The sequence below is a fragment of the Peromyscus californicus genome, unplaced genomic scaffold (genome assembly GCF_007827085.1).
Source record: "Peromyscus californicus insignis strain IS unplaced genomic scaffold, ASM782708v3 Scaffold_22__1_contigs__length_63687245, whole genome shotgun sequence".
NCBI lineage: Eukaryota > Metazoa > Chordata > Mammalia > Rodentia > Cricetidae > Peromyscus > Peromyscus californicus.
The window spans coordinates 30,046,685-30,069,646 of NW_026294525.1; the positions used below are offsets into that span (position 1 = coordinate 30,046,685).

The following is a 22,962-nucleotide window of genomic DNA, read 5'->3' on the forward strand; positions in this document are numbered from 1 at the left end:
AGGCAGTGGTAGCACACGCCTTTAATCCTAGCATTCCAGAGGCAGAAATCCATGCGTTCAAGGATACAGCCAAGCATGGTGACTCACGCCTTTAATCCCAGGGAGTGATGATAGAAAGCAGAAAGGTATATAAGGCGTGAGGACCAGAAACTAGAAGCATTTGGCTGGTTACGCTTTCAGGCTTTCAAGCAGCAGTTCAGCTGAGATTCATTCTGAATGAGGACTCAGAGGCTTCCAGTCTGAGGAAACAAGATCAGCTGAGAAGTTGGCCAGGTGAGGTTGGCTGTGGCTTGTTCTGTCTCTCTGATCGTCCAACGTTCACCCCAATACCTGGCTCCTGGGTTTGATTTTATTAATAAGACCTTTTAAGATTCCTGCTGCGGGCACATGCTAAATTCTTTATTTTCACAATTTATGGGATGGAGATATTAGAAGCCCCACTCAAGAGATGACAAAATTAAGGTGTAGGGAACACCTTGTGTAAATTCTTGCAAAGAGCAGGCCTCAAGCAGGGCCAAGTATGTGACCAGTTACTCTTTCATCACGAACATGCACTGTCACTCCTGATCATGTGCAAGTGACATTAAAAAATATGAAGGGTCAAGATAAAAAGGAAGTTAGTGTACATGACAAGACATCAACCAACTCTCTGGCCACCCCTGCTAGGGGTTTCCCCAGGACTAATATCATCTTATCTTTTTTTTTTTTTTCCTACTATCTGTGGGCAGGGTTTGTAGAACACTGCCCTTAGGGGTGGCCTCAACTGCTCTAGCTTCTTTCTAGAACAGTCACAGTGTCAGGATGGGGAAGATGTGAGCAGAGACCCATACTGAGCCGATCAAAGCTTTTGAGTTTCACTTCGGCTTGGCAGATACGTCCGTCAGATATCCAGGGTGTTCTTTTCTGTGGGTTCTTCATAAATTAGGAGGTGAAAAGGAGCGCCTATTAGCATCTCTATCTTGTTTCCAACTTCCATATGCATGTCTCAAGGAATGGGTCTACCTGGTACCCAAGACCAGGCTTTGAGACTTGCAAGGATGTAAGCTGTACAAGGGGATTCACCCTGGAGCAAGTAGAGCCAGAGGAGGCAGAGAACATGGGCGCCACACCCCAGTTCATCATTTAGATTAGTTTGTATGAGATGATAAATGGCCTTTTAAAATGTAAAATGCCTAGCTATAAAGTTATATCAATAGTATGTAAGGCTTTCAGTGAGGTCACAGTCCTCTTGACATTAAGTCATACATAGTATTTAATTTTAATTTAAAGAGCTCCCCAATTTCCCTTTCTAGTCAAACTATTGTATCATTTTCCATGATCATATAGGAACTTCCCCCAACATCTTTTCGCAGGCATAACTTAAGAGTTAAACACAGCCGGGCAGTGGTGGCCCACGCCTTTAATCCCAGCACTTGGGAGGTAGAGGCAGGAGAATCTTTGTGAGTTCGAGGCCTGCCTGGTATACAGAGCTAGTTCCAGGACAGCCAGCGCTGAAAAAAATAAAACACAAAGTTGTCAAATATGTAGTGATAAATGCTTATTCTGGCTGGTAGGGTTCTTGATTTTTTTTTTTAAACTCCTTATTTGTTGTTCATTGTGTGGTGCTAAATCAGTCCCTGGCAACTTCCCAAAGACGAAATGAGAGGCTGTGTTTCCAGCCTGTCACAGACCTACCTGCTTGCTGCTTCCTAGATTTTCATTCTTCCGAGTTAAGAGTGCCCACTGGCTTCTTGCATTGTCCCCCCTAATTAACACAAAAACCTTCTCTTTCTAGAAAGAATGTATATAGAGCGTTGGTGTTACCATTTGGGTGGGGGAGCTCCATAATAAACCATGTAGTCATGTGGGTTTTAATAACTCTTAAGTACATTATTATGGATAATGTGTACTTCTTAGTTTTCTACTGTATCACTCTCATCTTTATGCATATCACTTTTGACAGTGACAAATATGGATGATAATAATTATGATAGAAACTGCTCCATAAATAGATGCTTAGCCACCACTTGTCCATAATAGCTGTCATGAATCAACTCACTTGTCATCCTTTTCCCGTGGGGGATTACTCCTTTAATAAAAAGACATGCTCTCAGTGACAGCCTCCAACAAAAATGCATCTATTCACTGGCTCTCTGCAGTGATAACTGTGTTTTCGGGTGTTCCTGTGTGTTTTGAGGATGCCCCAAGGAAAGGTTTCTACATACATTAGCCAATGAATTAAAAAAAAAAAAAAAAGGCCGGCGAGCCTGAACTGTGCACACGTTTGTTCTGGAATCTATAGCGTCTTGAGTAATATAAAATGGCATTGCCTTGTTATCAATGAAATATCTAGGTAGTCAAGACTAACAGAGTAAGGAGTGCCAGAGAAGATGTAGCTGAGTACTTAGTGCATTTCAAACCACTTCCTCTACTAGAGGGAGAAACTGGCATTTGTGAGGCTTTGAATTAAGCGGTAAGTTATTTTAAACTGTCAGCTTTCAGTGTTTGTACAGTCCATTTTTTTCAAGTGCAACAGAAACAAGAGATTTTCTAAAGTAGTAACAGACACATGCACTGGGAAATGTTTTGCTTCAGTTTATATCTTTAAAGCATTTTATTTATTTATATTTATTTATTATCTATTCATTCATTCATTTAAAAAAATTTTTTTTGGTTTGTTTTTTTGTTTTTCGAGACAGGGTTTCTCTGTGTAGTTTTGGTGCCTGTCTCGGATCTCGCTCTGTAGACCCAGCACGCCTTTAATTTCAGTTTACATCTTGGTAAACCATTTCCATTAGAGATATGTCGCTGAGGCATATCGGTGAGACCTGGCTTGGGGGAGTGTAGAGTAGTTAACTAGCCAGCCTCACATCAAAGCTCTGTCCTTTCTGGCTGCAGGAGGACTTGCAGGGCAACGCTCTGGGGCACGTGAAGCAATCTGACCTTCTAGAGTTCTTCCAGGGAACTCTATCGCCCTCTAGGCTGCGTTCATCAGCTGAGTGAATCAGGCAGCTCTGGCCACTTACCCGCCCAGGGAGGAACTGGGACGGGGCCCGGATAACCTCCTGGTAGGGGGACTATCTGGACCAAGGAAGGAAGAATAGATCAAGTGGTTGAATAGCTGCCACAGGGCAGCCTCAAGCCTGCGCGCGGTTGACAGGCGCATCACACAGCCCCCCAACCGCCCCCCTCCCTCCGCCGCCGTCTGTCACCTTCCTGTTCGGAAGTCTTAGTAGGTTGCTGGGACAGAACTGGGGGCGCCTGCTCCACCCTTCAGGTATCCGGTTGGAAGAAAAGCCAGTCTCAACAACTTGATTCCCTCTCTGTTAAATGATAAGGTTAGCAGACCGTCCGTCTCCAATCGCTGACCATTCCGGGCAGGGAGACAAAGAGACGCATCCAAATAGGTCCTTTTCTGTTCCAACCACAAATACATGGTTGTGTCTTCTCCTTATTGCACTTGGAGGCCTCTTAACTTGAATTCCATGTTCCTTCTGGAATGCACGCCAGAGAGCATTCCTGGGAGAACAAACCCTGTGCATGTGTTTTGAATTTTTTTTTTCCTGGACTGATTTGTGGTGATAATCAGTTAAGTTACATTTCTTGTGTGTCTTGCTGGTGAAATAAGCCCCGGACGCTGATGACTGTAATTTTCTGGATGGTGTTGCAACAGCAGGATAAATAGCCCAGGGTTGAACTTTGCAGCGCGCTCCCTTCCTGTATGTAAATTCCCTTTAGTTATAAAGTAGGGCTCAGAGCAGAGCAGCCACAGCAGCCTCTGGTGCTCCCTTGTCATCGGGCACTTCCAGCCTCACAGAGGCGCCCAGCCTGGAGGCTAACTCCGTAAAGTAATCCCAGCCTTCACCTCCCCAGCACTGTGAAGAATGAAAGAGGAGGCTTTAAGATCCCCCTGGAAAGGTTCGTGTTTTGAGTACCATCGTTTGGATGGGATGGCTAAAACAAAGATACCTGGGAGAAGCGCGGGGGAAGCTCTGAGAGTTAGGTGATGGACTAGGGAGGGTCTCTGATGGGAGACTCCTTGGTTTTATGTTTTAAAACAAATTAAGTAATCATCTTTGCAGAGACTGATGTTTTCAGACCAAACGTTGTTTTCTAGAGGGGAAGGAACCAGGCGGGTGAGGGTACTACAGGACTAGGCTAAATAAATGATTGGTGCCACGTGGTTTGTGGAGGCACTCACTGGCAATAACAGATTCACAGCTTGTGCAGAATTCCAGCACGGGCAAACCAGCATGGGCTAGTTGCTGTGATTTGGAATCGCCTACACCTTGTTTTAGATTGGAGTGCTAATTTCAGGCATCCTAGGGGCGTTTTGAAGAGTGTCGACTTAGCAAAATCTTCTTGTCTCCAGGGAGAGGATGTGCGTCCCCTTCTCCGGGTCTCTGGCTGTCTGAAGTGAGCACTAATCAAGAGGCAGCTGAGACTAGAGATCACATTAGGGCATGTAAGGTGGCTGTAGCTGTAAAATAAACTCCTGCCCAAGACGGAGGGAAAAGAGCTTAGCCTGCTTTTCCTGGCTTGACAACTGGTATTTTGGAGTGTGTCAGCTCTAAAATGCTAGGCCCTTCTCCTCAGCAAGGGGTCATGGCAGGGCAGTCACCGCAGACAGCACCAGCCAGTGCCAGGTACTGGCCCTGAGAGTCCTGCTTACTTGTAGCCGCCTTCCCGCCCCTGGCCCCGACCGGGTGCTCCCGGTTTCCTAGCCAGCGCTGGCGCGCGTCCCCGCGTTGGCGGTCAGGCTACAGCGCCAGGCATCCCCCAGCGGCGGGGTTACTGCAAGGTACCACCAGCTCAGGCTACCTCCTGCAGCTTCCCTCGGTTCTCAGCTTTCTGAGATAGGTCTTCAAGAGTTAATGGGTTTCAGTTATATGTGAACTTGCAAGAAAAAGCAAAGTTATAAAATTAAGACGGCTTGGATCCGCCGTGAGGTAACTCAGGAGGGTAGGAAAGACGGGGAACAACGAACGGAGTTTAAGGCAATGCAACGCGATTTTTTGCAGTTTTCTTGTGAGGAGAGGAACAGGTCCCCAGGCCGGGGAGTCGACGTCGCAAAGGTCACTCCAGGCCGGCGCCCGGAGCGAAGCCCCTGCTCCCCCTAACTTGCCACCTCCTCACGTGTTCTTGGCATGGCTAGGATTAAAATTTGCAAGGCACAAAAATTATATGCGGAACGGACAGAATGTTCTCGGAGATTAGTTGAAAAAAAAAAGTGAAATGAAGATTGTACTTTTTTTTTCTTGTAGTGCAGAGACTTATTTCCGCCCCCTCCCCTACACATTCCTGACCCCCCTCCCCCCGCTCTTTCCTTCCTTCCTTCCTCCTCTTCCAAGTTCTGGGATTTTTCAGCCTTGCTTGGTTTTGGCCAAAAGCACAAAAAAGGCGTTTTCGGAAGCGACTCGGCCGTGCACAAGGGACATTTGTTTGTTTTGGGACTGGGGCAGGAAATCTTGCCGGCCTGAGTCACGGCGGCTCCTTCAAGGAAACGTCAGTGTTCGCCGGTCGCTGTCGCCCGCTGCGCGCCCCTCAGTCCGCGGCCATGGGGGAGATGCAGGGTGCGTTAGCTCCGGCTCGGCTCGAGTCCTTGCTCCGGCCCCGCCACAAAAAGCGGGCGGAGGCGCAGAAAAGGAGCGAGTCGGTCCTGCTGAGCGGACTGGGTAAGCACCGCCGCCCGGCCCGCGGGGGACTCGGCTCCGGAGGGGGGATGCGTGGGGGGAAGTCGGATGGAGACGGGAGGATGGCGCCGGACGGAACCCGGCGGATGCGCGCCGGGCACCGGGGTCGGGAGACCCAGGAGGGGAAGAGAGGTCGGCGCTGAGCCGTGCGCAGCGGGGCTCCACTCGGGCAAATGGAAAATCACCGGGGCGCTCCACCCCTCCAGTGCCCTCCTTCTGCCCGGGAGGACGGAGGCCGAGTGCCTCGCTGCGCGCGGGGGTCCTGGGGGTCCTCCGGTCGTGCAGCCCGCGGAACCCTCGGCCCTGCCGGGGCGGCCAGCACGGCTCACCCAGGACCAGGCTGCCAGCCACCCGCATCCGCCGGGGTCTCGGTCGCCGGCCCGAGCGGCGGTCGGGGGCGGGGCCTCGCGGTGGGCGGGGCTCGGGGCGCCGCTTCCTCCTTGTTCCGCCGGCCCCGCCCCCGCGGCGGCGGCGCAGGGTATATAAAGACGGCCGCGAGGCTGGAGCGCACTGTTGGCTGAGCGGGTTTCACCGTTCCGGGCTGTCTCCGTACTCATCGGCGCGATGACTGTGAAAACCGAGGCTGCCCGAAGCACCCTCACCTACTCCAGAATGAGGGGAATGGTAGCGATTCTCATCGGTGAGTGCTGGAAAAGCACCGGAGACTTGTGTAGGAGAGGCGACGTGGAAACGTGTGAGGGTTTTGAAGGTTTCAGGATCAGATTAGCGTGTGGCGTCGGACGTTACGGAGCCGCCTGTAAACCTTTTTGTCTTTTTTGTTTGTTTTTAATTCACAGCTTTCATGAAACAGAGAAGGATGGGCCTGAACGACTTTATTCAGAAGATTGCCAACAACTCCTATGCATGCAAACAGTAAGTTTGGGGGTAATTGAAGAAAATAAAAAGAATCGTTTAAATTTTCCAGCAGCTAAGATTTACTTACTATTACCACTTTGTTCATCGGGGAAGCCGACGTCTTTTCTCCGGGGTAGAGAGAGATCTCTTTTGGTCTTGAGCTTATTGAGCTTATTGGGAACATTTTAAACATTAGTATTAATTCATGGGTCGAGCTTGCCCTGGAGATGTAAGATTAATTCTCGTGCATGTTTATGAAATCCACGTCCTCTCGGTGAACAAACCTTAATTTGTATATTTAACTGGGTTATTTTCTTTACCTACGTTTTTGTAATTCATTCGGATGTTTTCGGTTTAAATACTGAACGGTTGAGTCAGAAATTGCGCTTATGTCGGTGTGCCCTCTGGTGGCGAGTTACAGAGTTTCTAAACCGGCTCTTTAATCCCCGCAGCCCTGAAGTTCAGTCCATTTTGAAAATCTCCCAACCTCAGGAGCCCGAGCTTATGAACGCCAACCCCTCTCCTCCGGTAAGTTCTCTCATGTCTGTGGAGGAATATTGTAAATGAATCTGTATTTCTGTAGTGGTCAGTTAAGACAACATTTGTAAAAATTATTTTGAAGGCAGGAATGTCTTCACAACAAGTGGCATTAAGTGTTTAAGTATTGAGTCATTGGAATGTTTTGAAAGGCGTATTTCGTAAACTGTTTTATGTTAGCAGTAGGCTGTGTAGGCAGTGTGCAGCTTACATACACGCAGATGCTAAAGGGTGATGTTTTTTGTTTTCCAGCCAAGTCCTTCTCAACAAATCAACCTTGGTCCGTCCTCCAACCCTCACGCTAAACCATCTGACTTTCATTTTTTGAAAGTGATTGGAAAGGGCAGCTTTGGAAAGGTAATTTCAATTATGAGAAATTTAAATATATGCTCTCTCATGTATTCATTTTTACATTCTCCCTGGATGAGGATAGAAAAATAAATGACTTGTTTGATTGACATTTCAGGTTCTTCTAGCAAGACACAAGGCAGAAGAAGCTTTCTATGCAGTCAAAGTTTTACAGAAGAAAGCAATCCTGAAAAAGAAGGAGGTAGGAGTGTGACCCAATGCCCTGCCTAGGGGATAGTATTTACCCTGTGATTCGGTGCCACGCTGAAATTCAGATTTCCACTGACTCCCATCTTTTTCCTAGGAGAAGCATATTATGTCAGAGCGGAATGTTCTACTGAAGAATGTTAAGCACCCTTTCCTGGTGGGCCTCCACTTCTCTTTCCAGACTGCCGACAAACTGTACTTTGTCCTCGACTACATTAATGGTGGAGAGGTGAGCTGGGGGAGTAGACCTCTTGATAGTTTTGTGGTTTTTCGGCTCTCTGCTTGCTCATTTTTGGTTTGAGATGAGTTTTAAGATACTTGGGGTGGGGGTGGGGGGCAGATTACCAGAATTATTAATTTTTTTAAGCTATTCTTTCAAGCCACTTCTTTCTCTTCAGGCTTCTGTGTCAGGTCTGATGAAATGACCCCACGCACTCAGCCTCGCTGTGTTTTGTCTCTTGTAGCTGTTCTACCATCTCCAGAGGGAACGCTGCTTCCTCGAACCACGGGCTCGCTTCTATGCCGCTGAAATAGCAAGTGCCTTGGGCTATCTGCACTCCCTGAACATCGTTTATAGGTAAGTCAGAGACAAGGCTACCTTGCTGGGAAGTGGGGGGGGGGGGGGGGGGGGGGGGGAGGCTGGCTGAGCCTTTGGAGTCTTTAAAATATGTGATTATGTGCAATTTGGTCCCTTCTAAAACTTTTCCTAGCATGGGAGCCAGCCAAGGGGGTGGTGCCTAATCCAGAACAGCAGAGCAAGGACTCCTTTCTGTGATTGGCTATGGGGCAGCAAGGGATTAAAGATCCTAATACCCTTAGCAGTCTTTACAGAGGATTTGTCGTGAAGTGAAATTAACCTATGCAACCACTTTTCATTTTCCCACAGAGACTTAAAACCAGAGAATATTCTCCTGGACTCCCAGGGACACATTGTCCTCACTGACTTTGGGCTCTGCAAGGAGAACATTGAACACAATGGTACAACATCCACCTTCTGTGGCACGCCTGAGGTAGGCGCTCTTGACTTGGTGCCTGATCTACCCCCCACACACACACACACGTTAGAAGAGAGACATGCACAGTAGTAATGCTTTTAAATACAAAAACAAAAAAAACAAAAAAACCTCTTAGCAATTCCTTAGTGCAATTCAGTACAAGTAAAATACATGCATTGTTTGATTCACCCTGAGGATCTCCAAGGCCTTAACTAGCTGTTGGTAAGATCCATGTCATAAGAGATCCTCATAGGACCACTAGTTGCTAAGTTGCTTTCTAAATACATCGGTCTACACACAGGGGGCCAGTTAGCCTCAAAGAGGATAGAGGTCTGAACTAGGAAGCAATCCAAAAAAATACCCCAGAATATGCTTGCCGTCAGGACTGCTGGTTTCGAGGGCTCTCTTACCTCTCGTCCTGTGTTTCCTTTCAGTATCTTGCTCCTGAGGTGCTCCATAAGCAGCCGTATGACAGGACAGTGGATTGGTGGTGCCTCGGGGCGGTCTTGTACGAGATGCTCTATGGCCTGGTGAGTAACACACCCCTGCATCATCCCCATGACAACTGTAAAAACATTTGTGGATCTACTTGAGTGCAGGTTTAGTGACCACGACCTGTCCCTATCAGTAACCTTATCAAAAGCTAATAAAGGAGACACTGGTTATTTTTCAAGTACATTTTATAAACAATGTCTTCTGGATTTTTTTTTTTCAGTAGTATTATGGGAATCTTAGGGCAGGTCCTGAGCAGCATCCCCAACCCACTAGTGGTTTTATTCCACAATATACTACAGAGGACCACACCCAACCTGAGCAGTAGCAGCCCCATGCCCCAGCAAACACACGACCACACACGATTCAGTGTGGGTTGTAAAATGGACATTTCAAAATTATGGACGTTTCAACAGCCAGGGTAGGGACTGTATCCCAAGTCCAGCTTAGCATACTAAGTTCAGCGCTTTCTCGCTAGGCGAAACTTGAGTTGAACCTGAAGGGATTCTCTTCCTTTTCCAGCCTCCGTTTTATAGCCGGAACACAGCTGAGATGTACGACAACATTCTGAACAAGCCCCTCCAGTTGAAACCAAACATTACAAATTCAGCAAGGCACCTCCTGGAGGGCCTCCTGCAGAAGGACCGGACAAAGAGGCTGGGTGCCAAGGAAGACTTTGTAAGTACCTCTGTCCCGCCGCCAGGGGACCTTGGGGACGAACGTGGACGGACCTGACAGCCTCATGCCCTTTATTGAGTTCTGCCATCTAAACGAATCTCTTGTTTCTGTCCAACAGATGGAGATTAAGAATCATATTTTCTTCTCCCTAATTAACTGGGACGATCTCATTAATAAGAAGATTACACCCCCGTTTAACCCAAATGTGGTGAGTATCTTTGTGTTTTTCTGGTCTAAGAATAGTGAGAGATCCAGAAGGTTTCTTTTAGGTCACAACTTAAAGAGTAGATACTGTCTGTAGACTGACTCATTGTCCCCAGGGGAAAAGGTTTTTTGTTTTGTTTAATCCCAAGCAAAGCTCACTAAACATGAATACATGTATTAATTAAAGACATTGCCCGGCCTCGTAACACATACCTGTAATGCCTGTATCTCAGAAAACTGAAGCAGGGTTCAGTTTGAGGCTGGCCTAGGCTGCATAGTGAGACCTTGTCGCCAATGATACCTCCTGAACTTTGGAGCCTTTAGGGTTTTAAGCTTCTAGCGGAGGATTGTAGGGCTTAGGATTCCCCATCCTTTGCCCTGCGTCTTCTTTTTGACACTGAGTGTGTCTCCCTTTCCTGTAACAGAGCGGACCCAGTGACCTTCGGCACTTTGACCCCGAGTTTACTGAGGAGCCAGTTCCCAACTCCATCGGCAGGTCCCCAGACAGCATTCTCATCACGGCCAGCGTCAAGGAAGCCGCCGAAGCCTTCCTGGGCTTCTCCTACGCCCCTCCCATGGACTCTTTCCTCTGAACACTCTTGGGATGGTTCTGAAGGATCCCCTGCGTGTTTTCTAAGTGTTTCAGTTAGCCTTTGGAGTCGCCAGCTGACATCTTAAAAGAGAATTTGCACACCCGGAGGCTAGGCAGTCCCGCCGCCGCAGCCGCACACTGCTCGAGGGAAGCTTTTCGAAGAGCACATCCTTCTCCTCCTCCTCCTCCTCTTAGTGAGCTCGTGAGGTTTTCATTTTTACTCTTCCTTCCACCGTGGTGCTAGCTCCCCCGCGAGCGTCGGAGCGCCGACTTAGTTAGACAGACACCTTGGTCTCGTCAGAAGGAAGATGCAGGTCTGAGAGGGATCTCCCGCAGGTCTGTCTGAGCTGTGACCACGAATATTCTGCAATGTGCCTTTTCTGAGATCTTGTTAGCTCCAAAGCTTTTCCTATCGCAGAGTGTTCAGTTTTTTGGTTTTGTTTGTTTGTTTCTGATCTTGTGTATTTCCCGCGTGAACAGTGGTGTGTGAGTGTGCCATGCCTGGCCGCAGACGGTTTTGTCGTAAGCATCAATGTGACACTTGCAGGACACTACAATGTGGGACATTGTTTGTTTCTTCCATATTTGGAAGATAAATTTATGTGTAGACTGTTTTTTTTTTGTAAGATATAGTTAATAACTAAAATCTATTGAAACGGTCTTGCAATGACGTGCATCCAGATGCTTAACGGAAGCATTGCTGCTACAAATATTTCTATTTTTAGAAAGGGTTTTTATGGACCAATGCCCCAGTTGTCAGTCAAAGCCGTTGGTGTTTTCATTGTTTAAAATGTCACCTGTAGGATGGGCATTATTTATGGTTTTTTTTTTTTTTGCATTCCTGATTATTGTATGTATCTTGTAAAGAAAGTCTGTACATTGGGTTATAACACTAGTATATTTAAACTTACAGACTTATTTGTAAACCATCATTTTAATGTACTGTAATTAACATGGTTATAATATGTACAATTCCTCCTCCCTACCACACAACTTTTTTTGTGTGCAATAAACCAATTTTGGTTTGCAATAAAATCTTGAAAAATATTTGCATAAATTGTGTCATGTGTTGCTTTCTTAGATTTTGATAAACTGGGGTTGGCAGATGGGGATATATGGCAAATAATGGATCAATTTGAAAATACTTTGGTAAGCGTTGGGGATCTCCAGCTCGGGGCCCCATTCCATGCTCAGGTCTCACTCCTCCCATTGCAGACCCGGCCCCCTCAGAAAGCCCGCCAAGCAGCAGCCCCTTCCCTCAGCCTACCAAGGGTCAGCTCCTCTTCCGGGAGCTGCTTAAGACTACACCTGTAGGCTACTTAAGACCTGGTAGCCATATTAGACACATGACTCCTCTCCTGCCCTCCTGAGGGTCACCTAGGAGTTTTTTTTTTTTTTTTTTTTTTGGTTTTTCGAGAGAGGGTTTCTCTGTGTAGCTTTGCGCCTTTCCTGGAACTCACTTGGTAGCCCAGGCTGGCCTCGAACTCACAAGATCCGCCTGGCTCTGCCTCCCAAGTGCTGGGATTAAAGGCGTGCGCCACCACCGCCCGGCAGGAGTTAGTTTTTGCTCTATTCATTAAACCTGAATTTATCAATTTGGTTTGATTGGCTTATTACATCGTTGGTGGATATCCAGTAACCGGGGATTCAAAACTTACCAGTTAGATGGATGTAGTAACATACACTTCAATCCCTAGCATTTGACAGCCTGAACAAAAGAGCAAGACAGTTTGCTTCCAAGAGCAAAAGCTTCTTAGTCAAGGAGGATGGGATCTTCGGGGCCCATCGAGGCTCGGATGTAGTTTATTGAGGCTGTTATTGTAACTTTACCATGGAAGGCTTTTCCTAGCATGTGAAGCCTTGGTTGGCTTTCCAACACGAAACACCTGTGTTCCGTTTTCTTTTCAGAAGTCTTTTGTACTGCTAGTCATTAATCCGGCAAACATCCTTTTTAATCTGCCCATCTCATAAAGCCATAAAATAATGTCCCCTCTGCTTATTGACTGTCCCATGAACGGCTTGTCCTGACATCGGCTTATCTTAAGTGACAGGTCATTCTTTTAACAAATAGGAGTCTACTCAGGGCTGGGCTCCGGCCTGAGCGCTAGCGGGACATGTTAGTGAGCAAGACAGGTCATTGCCCTCCCCGCCTGACGGCTTTGCAAGCAGTTTCGCTTGAGAAGGTAATCAGGGTGATCCTGAGAGTGTAGAGTGACACCAAAGAGGGTGTGCCTTCGTGTCATACATGTCCGTGTTCCCAACAAGCTTTCTCAGGAGTACCCAGAGCAGGCTCAGGAGAAAGGAAGGTGTTCTAATTAAATCAGTGTGAACTAGCATCTCAGGGGCCCTCAGGCTGGGGGTCTGGCCTGCAGAGTCCTCCTCCAAGATTCCCTGCCTCACTGGGAATTCTCTCAAGCCCGCTGGACTTTTCCAAGCAAATTTCACACAAATCCCTAGCAAATCAGGGACCCCCAGTGGATGCTGCTGCCACCTGCACCCTTCCGTTAAACTCCATCCTCTCTCTCCTTGTCCTCCCAGTATGCATCCGGTTCCCCCAAGGGGAAGCTGTGACCTTTCACCTCTGCTGACTCTGAAGACCTCCACTTAGCCCCTGCCTGCTCCCCCACCTCCATGGCTTCTAGAGTCAGCCAGGGGTTTGGCTTCTCTTACCCTGTTCTGTGGAGTGCCCTGAAGGTGGGACTGAAGTAAGAAGGTGAGTTCGAGTTCACAGTGGCTACAGATCACATTATGCAGTTGAGACATGAGGGCATTAGCTGCAGCTTCAGTTCCGTACCAAACCCAAACCACAAGGATCTAGACTATTTTCTAGGAAAACTGTGTTGCCAGCTTTGATGGGCAGGTTTGATGGGCTGGCTCGTTCCCCTTCATTCTCATTGACGACAACAGTTATGAACTATTCCTAGAATAAAAATAATTACACTGTCCTCCCAGGCCAAGGCCAACCTCATTATTGGTTTCCCAGTTATAAATTAGGAAGTGTCTTTTGTTGGTTTTTTTATTTTGTTTTTGGCATTTGCTTTTTATTTTTTATTTGGGAGATAAGGTCTCAGTGTGTAGCCCTGGATGTTCTTGAACTTGCTGCATAGACCAAGGTGGCCTCAAACTCACAGAGATCCATATATGTCTCTGAGTGCTGGGAGTAAAGTCCTGCTCCACTACCTTTGCTTTTTGAAAGATAGGATTTCACATAGGACAAGCTGGCCTCAAATATACCACACAGCTGAGGATGACCTTGAACTCTTGACCCTTCTGCCTCCACTCAAGTGCTAGGATTATAGGCATGTGCCCTCATGCTTGAATTGAAGGTTTTGGTTTGTTTGGCTGGTTGGTTGGTTTTTTTTGTTTTGTTTTTTTCTTTTTCTTTAGTTGGAAATCTGACTTATTGGGGTACAGTCAGTCACTGCATAGGATCAGACATGAATTGATCCAGAATCAAAATGTGCCAGAGGAGTCCCAAGCACTATCAAACAAATGAGGGTTTGGATCCGCACAACTGTGCAGGAAGGGAACAAGTCAGGGACAGGGAAGTCAAGAAAGAACAAGAGATCAACAGACAAATGGCAAATATTTGCTGAGTATCCTGATGCCAAATAACACATGTGCCAAGGCATCCCTTATCTAAGGGAGTGGAGCATGTCCCTGCCAGCATGTCCCCAGAGGCTTAGCCTCTGAAGTAGAAGAGGGGACAACTAGTTCGGGGTGTGGCCGAGCATGCTCTTCACCCTAGCACTTGGGGGGCAGGAGAATGGAGTCCAGTAAGGAAAGAAGGGAGGAAGGAAGAAAGGGAGGAAGAGAAGGAGCAGGGAGGGAGGAAGGAAGGAAGGAAGTAAGGAAGGAAGGAAGGAAGGAAGGAGGGAGGGAGGGAGGGAGGGAGGGAGAGAAGGAGCAGGGAGGGAGGAAGGAAGGAAGGAGGAAAGAAGGGAGGAAGGAAGGAAGGAAGGAAGGAAGGAAGGAAGGAAGGAAGGAAGGGAAGAAAGGAGACAGTTCACTTCTTCAACAGCCCCCTAGCTATATGTCTGCTCAGCTATGGATTTGGGGCAACTTATTCAGCTGATCCCCTAAGCTTCAATGTGAGTTAATCTTCTGCTACCACGAAGAACAGTAAGTCATTCTCCTTGAAGGATGTGCCATCTCCTTGGGGAGACGTGACACCCATGAGTGTATGTAGTGGGCGGCGAATGTGGGTGGGGTCAAGGGAACTGTGGAAGTCCGGAGGCTGCTTGTGGGCTCTGGGACAACAAGGCTCCCTAAGAGTCTTACTAACCAACACTAGTTCTGGAAACTTTCTTGGGGTGTGCGGTTGGGGAGTAAGGCAGTACTAGCCATATGTTGGTCCCAGTGAGCTCAGACTCTTCCAGCTGTGTGCTTGATTTGCTCATCCATCATAATAACACGGTGACATCGAAGTCAGGAAACTGTTTAAGATGGTAGCCTGCTAGCGGGCCAGTGCTGGGTTAGAAGTGAAAGCATGGCAGTTTGTCTACAAAGTCTGTCCATGCTGCCTGAAAGATAAAACGAAGAGATGCATGCTTGTTGGCTATTTGCACAAGAAGTTCACCAAAATAATTAACCCAGCAATGGCGCCATTTCGTATTATACTAGCCAAGAAGAGGGACAGAAGAGAGAATGGAGAAGTTTTGCAATTATAGCTATTATTGGTGGTTGGTGAAAACCTGCTATAAAAACACACGCATCGTGAGGATAAATTAGGCTATCGTCTTGGAAACCCCTTCAGCAGTATGAACAAGATGAATACATATGTCACTGGTGACCCGCTGGTTTCACTGCATCACAAACACTGCAAAGAGAGAGCATATGTTCAATAAAAAATTCTCTGCTCGGAGGTTAAGAGCACTGGCTGCTCTTCCAGAGGTCCTGAGTTCAATTTCCAGCCACCATATGGTGGCTCCCAACCATCTACAGTGGGGTTGGATGACCTCTTCTGGTGTGCATGCATGCATACAGATAGAACACTCATATACATAAAATAAATAAATAAATCTTTAAAAATTCTCAATAATACTCATAGCAATGGTAAATATATTGGCTCCAAGATAGAACACTTCAAAATGTCCACTAATAATGAGATGACTAAATTATTAATGTGCTGTCATATAATGGAATACTATACAACAAAGAAGAATTGCTGCTCACTTTAGGAAAGAAATCTCAGAAACAAAAATGAACCTTTGTGATTTGGTTTATATAAACTGTAAAAGCAGAAAAATAAGGTGAATTGATTTAGAAGAAGATATATAATGACTGAGAGGATGCCTGCTGAGGGCAGTTTTTGGATAACACTAATTTCTTAATCTGATGGGTGGTTTTGCTTTTTGATATTTCATTAAGGTCAGGCTGTGTAGTTATAGCAATCCGCTTTTTTATTATTTTATGTGGACAGAATTTTGAACCTGCGTATACGTCCATGGACCATGTGCATGGTGCCTCTGGAGGCCAGAGGAAGGTGTCAGATCCCCTGGAGCTGGAATTAGAGACGGTTATGAACCATCGCGTGGATGCTGAGAGTTGAACCTGGGTCCTCTGGAAGAACAGCCAGTGTTCTTAACCACTGTACCATCTATCTAACCCTGGCATCACATGCACGTTTGTTTGTTTGTTTGTTTGTTTGAGACAGGGTCCCAATCTTCATCTCAGGCTGGTCCGGAACTCACTATGTAGCCTAGGCCTCCCAACTTCTGGAATTACAGGAATGTAGCACCATACACTTTCCTCTACATCTGTTATAGAACAATAAAGATGTTAATAAAACATGAGCTGTCATGGAAACAGGCACGAAGACATCTTACCTTATTTAGGGGTGGGGCTTTGGGACTATATTCAGACTCTTTAGAAAGTGATGCTGGGGAAGCTCAAGTGGTGTGTCTAGGTAGAGGGAGCTTGTGCAAGAGAGGCAGAAAGAAGGGCATTCGTGTGCAGGCTCGCAGAGATGATGATGATGATGTGATGTGGGGGTGGGGGTGGGGGTGGGGGTGGATGGAATCAACAGGACCTCTACCAGAGGAAGAGACTCTGGATTAGGATCCTAATCTAGTTCTACTGAGCAGCTTTCTAGCTGAGGCAAAGGGTAACTGGGGCCAACCTCTCCTGAGTTGTTTCTCCGGGAGCGGGAAATGTGATCAGTGCTCTCCCAGAAGACCACCGGGACAGGAGGAATCAAGATGTGAAAGGCTGTTAGTCGCCCTCTCCACCATTGCCTTTCTGAGTTTTCCCTCTTTCCTAGAATTTCGGAGAAGATCTAAAAGTGGTGGAGAATAAATTCACATCAGGATGTAGACTGTATCCTTAGCGTTCTATGAGAGTACATGGAGAAGTTGAGATTCGGAAGGGAGCAAAGGAGAGTAGAGTTTTACCCTGAGGAAAGTGATCAAAAGGAGGATGAGGAGGGTAGGTGAAGACAGCTGTGGGGCACTTATGTTTTAACAGGAGCTACTGGGAGCCTTGACAACGGCCATCCTAGTGATAGGGGCCAGGACAACAAAGAGAGTGGGTATTTTGTTTTTGTTTGTTTGTTGGTTTTTGGTTTTTGGTTTTCGAGACAAGGTTTCTCTGTGTAGCTTTGCGCCTTTCCTGGAACTCACTCTGTAGCCCAGGCTGGCCTTGAACGAGAGTCGATAAGTTGAAGGTCCCCAGATCGGTGGGAGCCTTGGAGACAAGGAAGAAGGGCGACTCCAAAGAGAGAATATTTATCATTTCCTTAATGAAATGTGTTCCACTAATTAAAGTGTTTGTCACAGCTGCAATGGCTTCTGGAACAAAGGCCAGCTGCCCGGCTGATCGATAACCAATCAAGTTAATTGGCAAAGGGCAAAGGTTAGGACACAGTCCATCTCTACCTTACTCTGCTGAGGAATCTTAGTCTTCATTCAAATTCTAAAATTCTATTGTACCTACCATGAGTTCTTTGGGGTTTTGTTTGTTTTTGCCTGTTTGTTTTCTAGGAACATAACAATGGTAACATATTTCCAGGCACTAATCAGAACAACAACAACAATAACAACAAAAAAAAACGTGCTCATTGAAATCAGTTAGGCTGAATTTGATAAATTATTTAAGTGCTTTTCTCACTGCAAGGAAACTGTTAACTAATTACCTAGACCAAAAACCGAACAATTGCTCAGACTCCACTGTGGCTTTAATGTGTTCTGTGCTTGGCTACTGTGGCCGTGACACAACCTGTATAGATTGCAACATGGCTAACTTACATACACTACCCTGTTTTTCCACCCGTTTCCTGTGAAGGACTCTAGCACAAGGCTGGAGTGATGTCAGTATTTACTAGGAGTTTATCTGTTACATTGTGTTCAGGCAGGTGTGTATGTGTGTGTGTGCGCGTCTGTGTTTGTACACCCTGGAAACCACGGAGTCTGATGGGCAGGGTTCTCGGTGTGCTTTCTTCTGTGTCCTCTGTCCTGGGCTCCACCTGGTTTGTTCTGGCAGGCACGATGATGATGTATCGTGACAATATACAAGGGACAGTCTGTTCACAAGAAGACATAAATGCAGACAGGCACTTTTTGTGGAAGGTGGGGCAAGGATCATCAGCATGAAGGCGGAGCACTTCATGCACCAAGTTTTATAGAAAGGATGAGTGGCTGCCAATTGATTTTAGCATAATTTTTTATGTTTTAACATAATTTCTGATACAAGCTATTTTCTACTATTTATTTATTTATTTATTTATTTATTTATTTATTTTGTGTGTGTGTGTGTGTGTGTGTGTGTGTGTGTGTGTGTGTGTGTGTGTATTTGAAATAGGGTTTCTCTGGCAACCTTGGCTGTCCTAGATCTCCCTCTGTAGACCAGGCTGGCCTCGAACTCATGGAGATCTGCCTGCCTCTGCCTCTCGAGTGCTGGGATTAAAGGCATGCACCACCATGCCCAGCCATTTTTTTTTCTGCTTTTTTGAATAGTATTTTTAATTCTGTGAAACTCTTATGCATGTGTATCAGGCATATTGATCTTGTCCATCCACTACCACCCATCTCCACCTTTCCCAAACACACTCATCCCTTCTCCTTCCCAATTGCATGTCCTCTTTCTGTTAGCAATTAACTGTTATCCATGAGCTCCTGAGTCCAGTTACTGCTGCCCGTGCGAGTGTGGTTGTGTGGCCATCCTCTGGAACATGAGCAGCCTAGAGTGGCTGAGACCCCAAAGGAGAGTAACTTCTGCAGCCAGCCATCAGCTGTCAATAGTTCCTCAGACAGGGATGGGTGCTCCTGAGATATGTGTGTGTGTGTGTGTGTGTGTGTGTGTGTGTGTGTGTGTGTAACATAATCATTCTTGACTCTTAGCACAGAATTCTGGAGGCCAAAGTCATGAACTAACCTGAATGAAAGCACTGGATTCCCGGCATAAAGCCATGTTGCCAGAACGCCTCACTACGAACCTATCACGGGCGCAAGAATCGAATTACATTTGACATAATTAGATAAACTAAAATTAAGCTCAAAACGATTTGGGATCCAAATTGAAGAACAATGACTGGGTTTTCTTCTGAAAGGTCATCAAAAGGGAGACAAGCAGAAATTATTTCAGCCTTAAATTAAATTATAACCTGCCTAATAATGGACACTTGGGGGGAAGTTAGAGCAAATGTATTTCTTCAGATCAAAGCTATACATTATTATAAAACATACAGGAAATAAAAGATGAGATAGATAAGGACGGTGTTAACAAGACGTTTTAGCTTTAAAGTTTATACATAGACAGTACATTCATGTTAAATAACATGATGGGTAGAAACTGGGTACCAGTTTCTTAAACATCTCTCTCTCAGCCATCTTCATCCCAGTTTATCTCGTCTGGAAGGTTATTTACCCTCCAGGTGTGTGTATACCAGCATAAAGGCTTCCAAAAATGGGTGCTTTTAAGTTAGAATTTAAAGCGATTGTTTCTTGGTCTTTTGAATACAACTAAGTCCAGAACTTTACCTTTGTGTATATCTGTATGTGTGTGGTATGTGCTCATGTGTGTGAACAGCGCATATGTGGGGGACCAGAGAAGAATACTGAGTGTCCTGTTCTGTCACTCGCCATGGTATTCCATGAGACCGGAGCTCTCACTGAACCTGGAGCTAGGCTGGAGGCCAGCAAGATCCTCTTGTCTCTGCACCCTCCCCCACAAGACTGGAGTCACAAGCATCCATGGCCAATCCTGGCTTTTCATGAGTGTTGAAATCCTCATGTTTATGTGGCAAGCACTCCTACCCAATGAGCTATCCCCCCAACCCAAGGCTAGGGAAGGGAGGAGATACCAGGTTGATTTTTAATAAACAAGTTATCCACATTGCTTATTGTTTTGGAAGTTCACTCAAGCCAGTTTGTGGTGGTGCACACTTTTAATCCCGACACTCAGGAGGCAGAGAGGAGGATCTCTGTGAGCTCAAGGCTGGCTTTTGTGATAGAGTGCTGGATGACATTGGTTTGGCATGAGCTTTATATGGCATACACAGTCTTTTATGGTACACACAGCCTTTGTCATCTGGTGCTGAATATAAGCAGAGAGCTGATTTTTCTGCTACAAGAATACATAAATAAAAGTGGTAGATGCCCTGAGACATGAGTATTGGCTTGCAAGGTTGACCTTTCACTTAGACGTACTGCCCAAGAGCTCATCCTCCAGTATGCAAAATTACCCTAGCAACAAGCTTTCCAAGCACCTCAACACTGTGATTTTTCTGTCACTTGTCTGGGGCATACCTGAATATTGTCCCAATGGTGTGTTCTGATTAGGGAATGCTTTTCCTTCCAACCATTTCTACGTTCCTGTGAGTCCCTATCCGAATCATCCTGTCCTTTTCAATTACATAGAACTATAAAAGTGTCAAAATGGGAGATCTGGAGAGCCAGGGATCATAAATAATGCCTGTAGAAGCCAGGTTTTCAAATCACATCAGAATAAGACAATGAGATTCACAGGGATTGCATGGTCTCGCAGACAAATTTAAAATAAAAGTATAATGAAAAAAATTAAAAAAAAAAAAAACCTTTCTTACACATAGAAACCCTGTCTCGAAAAACCAACCAACCAAACAAACAAACACACACACACACAAAAACCTTTCTTTTCTTTTCTTTCCTTTTTTTTTTTCCAAATAAAATGAGTCTGGGCAGAAACATCTGCAGATTTTTTTTAGTCTAATCCCACAGACAATTGTGTAAACTTCCACAAATTATCCCTCCTTTGCATCCCTGTCCACTTGTTTATTGTTATGAGAAATAACAATAAACAAAAACTCCAAACATGGAGGACTGAGAACTCTCCTTCTAATTATACAACAGGAGTAAGGAATGGGCTTTTTTTTTTCGTATTTTTTGAAAACTATGTGTGTGGGCATGGTAGGGCACAGATATATGCGTATGAGTGCAGGTGTCCGTGGAGTCCAGGGGCATTAGGGGTTCCCCTGGAGCTGGAGATTATGCAGTTGTGAGTCACCCAGCATGGGTGCTGGGGACTGAATTCAGGTTCTCTGGAAGATTAGATGCTTTTAAACTATTCCCCACAAGTTGATACTGTTCCTAGCTTCTAAACATGCTCACACCCATGGCTCTAACTTGCATTAGGATTCTATTACCAGTTTTGGAAAGGAAGCCGGTATATTGTCAAACAGTCCTCAATAGCGGACCACAGAGGAATATGTTCTCTCCTGCAGCACTCATTAACAGTGATTAGCTCTTCAGTGAGGATGGGGCCCCATGAGCTCCTTTCCCCATCCATAACGGAGCGTTAATGGGTCCAGACTTGTGCGGTAGTTGCTGCTGCTGTGAGTAAGTTCATGGGTGTCACAGCAAGGGCCTTTCTAGAGACCTGTTGTAGCTCTCCTTCCCACCCTCTGTCTCTTACATTCTTCTTACTCTCTTCTTTGATGTTCATCAAGCCTTAGAGGGAGAGATATAGATCCTCCCCACCCCCCACCCCCACACCACCATCCGCCCACATCCTCATTCCGCAATACCCCCACCCCCACCTCCTCCCATCCCTCCATCCTCCCTTCCTCCCCAACCCCGCTTAGGGCTTAGGGCCGAAGTTGCTCACTCTCAGCAGTTCATGTTAAAAAACTTTTAAGAACTCCAGTGCACACATGGTCTTATCTGAAGCCCTGCAAACCTCTCTAGTTTCCAGAGAGGGATCAAGGAGACACAGTATTCTAGCCCAGAATTCCACCACTTGGTTTTATTTGATTTCTTGACCTGAGGCCAGACTCCATGGAGATTTTTATCTTGTTTTGTTTGGGTTTGTTTTACTGAGACAGGGTCTCACTGTGTGACCCTGACTGATCTGGAACTGCTTTGGAGACCAGGCTGGCTTTGAACTCATAGAGATCCACTTACCCTTACCAACCTTAGTGTTGGGATTAAGGGCCTACACCAAACAAGCCTGGCTCTTGGGATTGTTTTTTAAAGGCTTTCTTTAACCCAGTTGTCCCCTTTGAGTTTGTTACATAGTCGTGTTAGCTTTAGACACATCTCACTGTATACATTTATTTGCATCAACTTTAAAAACTCATTCTATCTGAAAGCAGGAAGGTTTTTTTTTCTTTTTTTTAATCCAAGAGATTATGAGATAGATATGCCCCATCCTGCTAATCCTTCATGTGAAAAAATTTTATGCATGTACATGTAATTTAAAATATTAGGTATGAAAAGACTGAGTAGGTAGCTCAGACCAGGGTTTAATTCCTAACATGGAAAAAAAGTTAATTTTTAAGGAATAAAAAAAATTCAAATTATTATCTTAGTATTTTGCTTATATGTGTTGAGGGTATTGCTTTGTGTGAGTCAGGGTCTCACTCTGTAATCAGACCAGCCTAGAACTCAAAATCCTCCTGCCTCATCTGACTGGGCACTGGGATTTCAAGTGTGCAATATGATGTCCAGCTATTTTACCTTTCAATGGAAGACAATCAGCCTGTTTTTGTTGTTGTTTTGAGGTCTTAGACAGACAAAGGGATCATAATTTTTTGTGAGTAAGGACAAATTTGTTATTGACACGAGTCATGTGATTTGTTTATACAGAAACAATACGAAAAAAGCAAGCCAGGTGGACCAAGAGACATCTGCCTATAATCCCAGGGGATTGGGAGTCCAAGGTCACCCTTGGCTACACAACCAGCTCCAAACCATCCTAGACTCCATGAGACTCTGTCCCCCAAAATGAAATAAACAAAGCAAAAAACTTCAAGACATAAATGAAGGGGTTTAGCAGGGGAGCCTCTCACAGCATCTGCCACCAAAACCCAATAGAGTACTTACACCCTAACAGTGATGCAAACGTCCTAGGGTTTATATTAGCCTATGTTAGCTATCCACAGTAAAGGGGTTTGCTGTGTCGTTTTCCC

The 22,962-nt window shown here is 45.8% G+C and overlaps 1 protein-coding gene across 3 annotated transcripts in view; it reads left to right on the plus strand.

The window, feature by feature from the left end:
- The window catches only part of Sgk1 (serum/glucocorticoid regulated kinase 1), a 129,103-nt gene extending 117,476 nt beyond the window's left edge, over positions 1 to 11,627 (plus strand). Inside the window, exons 1-12 of one of the 3 annotated variants that reach the window (XM_052751166.1) lie at positions 5,356 to 5,654; positions 6,470 to 6,545; positions 6,980 to 7,055; positions 7,317 to 7,421; positions 7,531 to 7,614; positions 7,717 to 7,848; positions 8,084 to 8,196; positions 8,506 to 8,629; positions 9,049 to 9,144; positions 9,629 to 9,784; positions 9,903 to 9,992; positions 10,414 to 11,627. In XM_052751166.1, coding sequence (XP_052607126.1) covers positions 5,537 to 5,654; positions 6,470 to 6,545; positions 6,980 to 7,055; positions 7,317 to 7,421; positions 7,531 to 7,614; positions 7,717 to 7,848; positions 8,084 to 8,196; positions 8,506 to 8,629; positions 9,049 to 9,144; positions 9,629 to 9,784; positions 9,903 to 9,992; positions 10,414 to 10,581 — 1,338 coding nt within the window. In that variant the 5' untranslated portion in view covers positions 5,356 to 5,536 and the 3' untranslated portion in view covers positions 10,582 to 11,627. Of the gene's footprint in view, positions 1 to 5,355; positions 5,655 to 6,159; positions 6,313 to 6,469; positions 6,546 to 6,979; positions 7,056 to 7,316; positions 7,422 to 7,530; positions 7,615 to 7,716; positions 7,849 to 8,083; positions 8,197 to 8,505; positions 8,630 to 9,048; positions 9,145 to 9,628; positions 9,785 to 9,902; positions 9,993 to 10,413 lie in introns of those variants that run through there. The other 2 variants (XM_052751167.1, XM_052751165.1) reach the window with 2 other exon arrangements.
- The last annotated feature ends 11,335 nt before the right edge of the window (positions 11,628 to 22,962 follow it).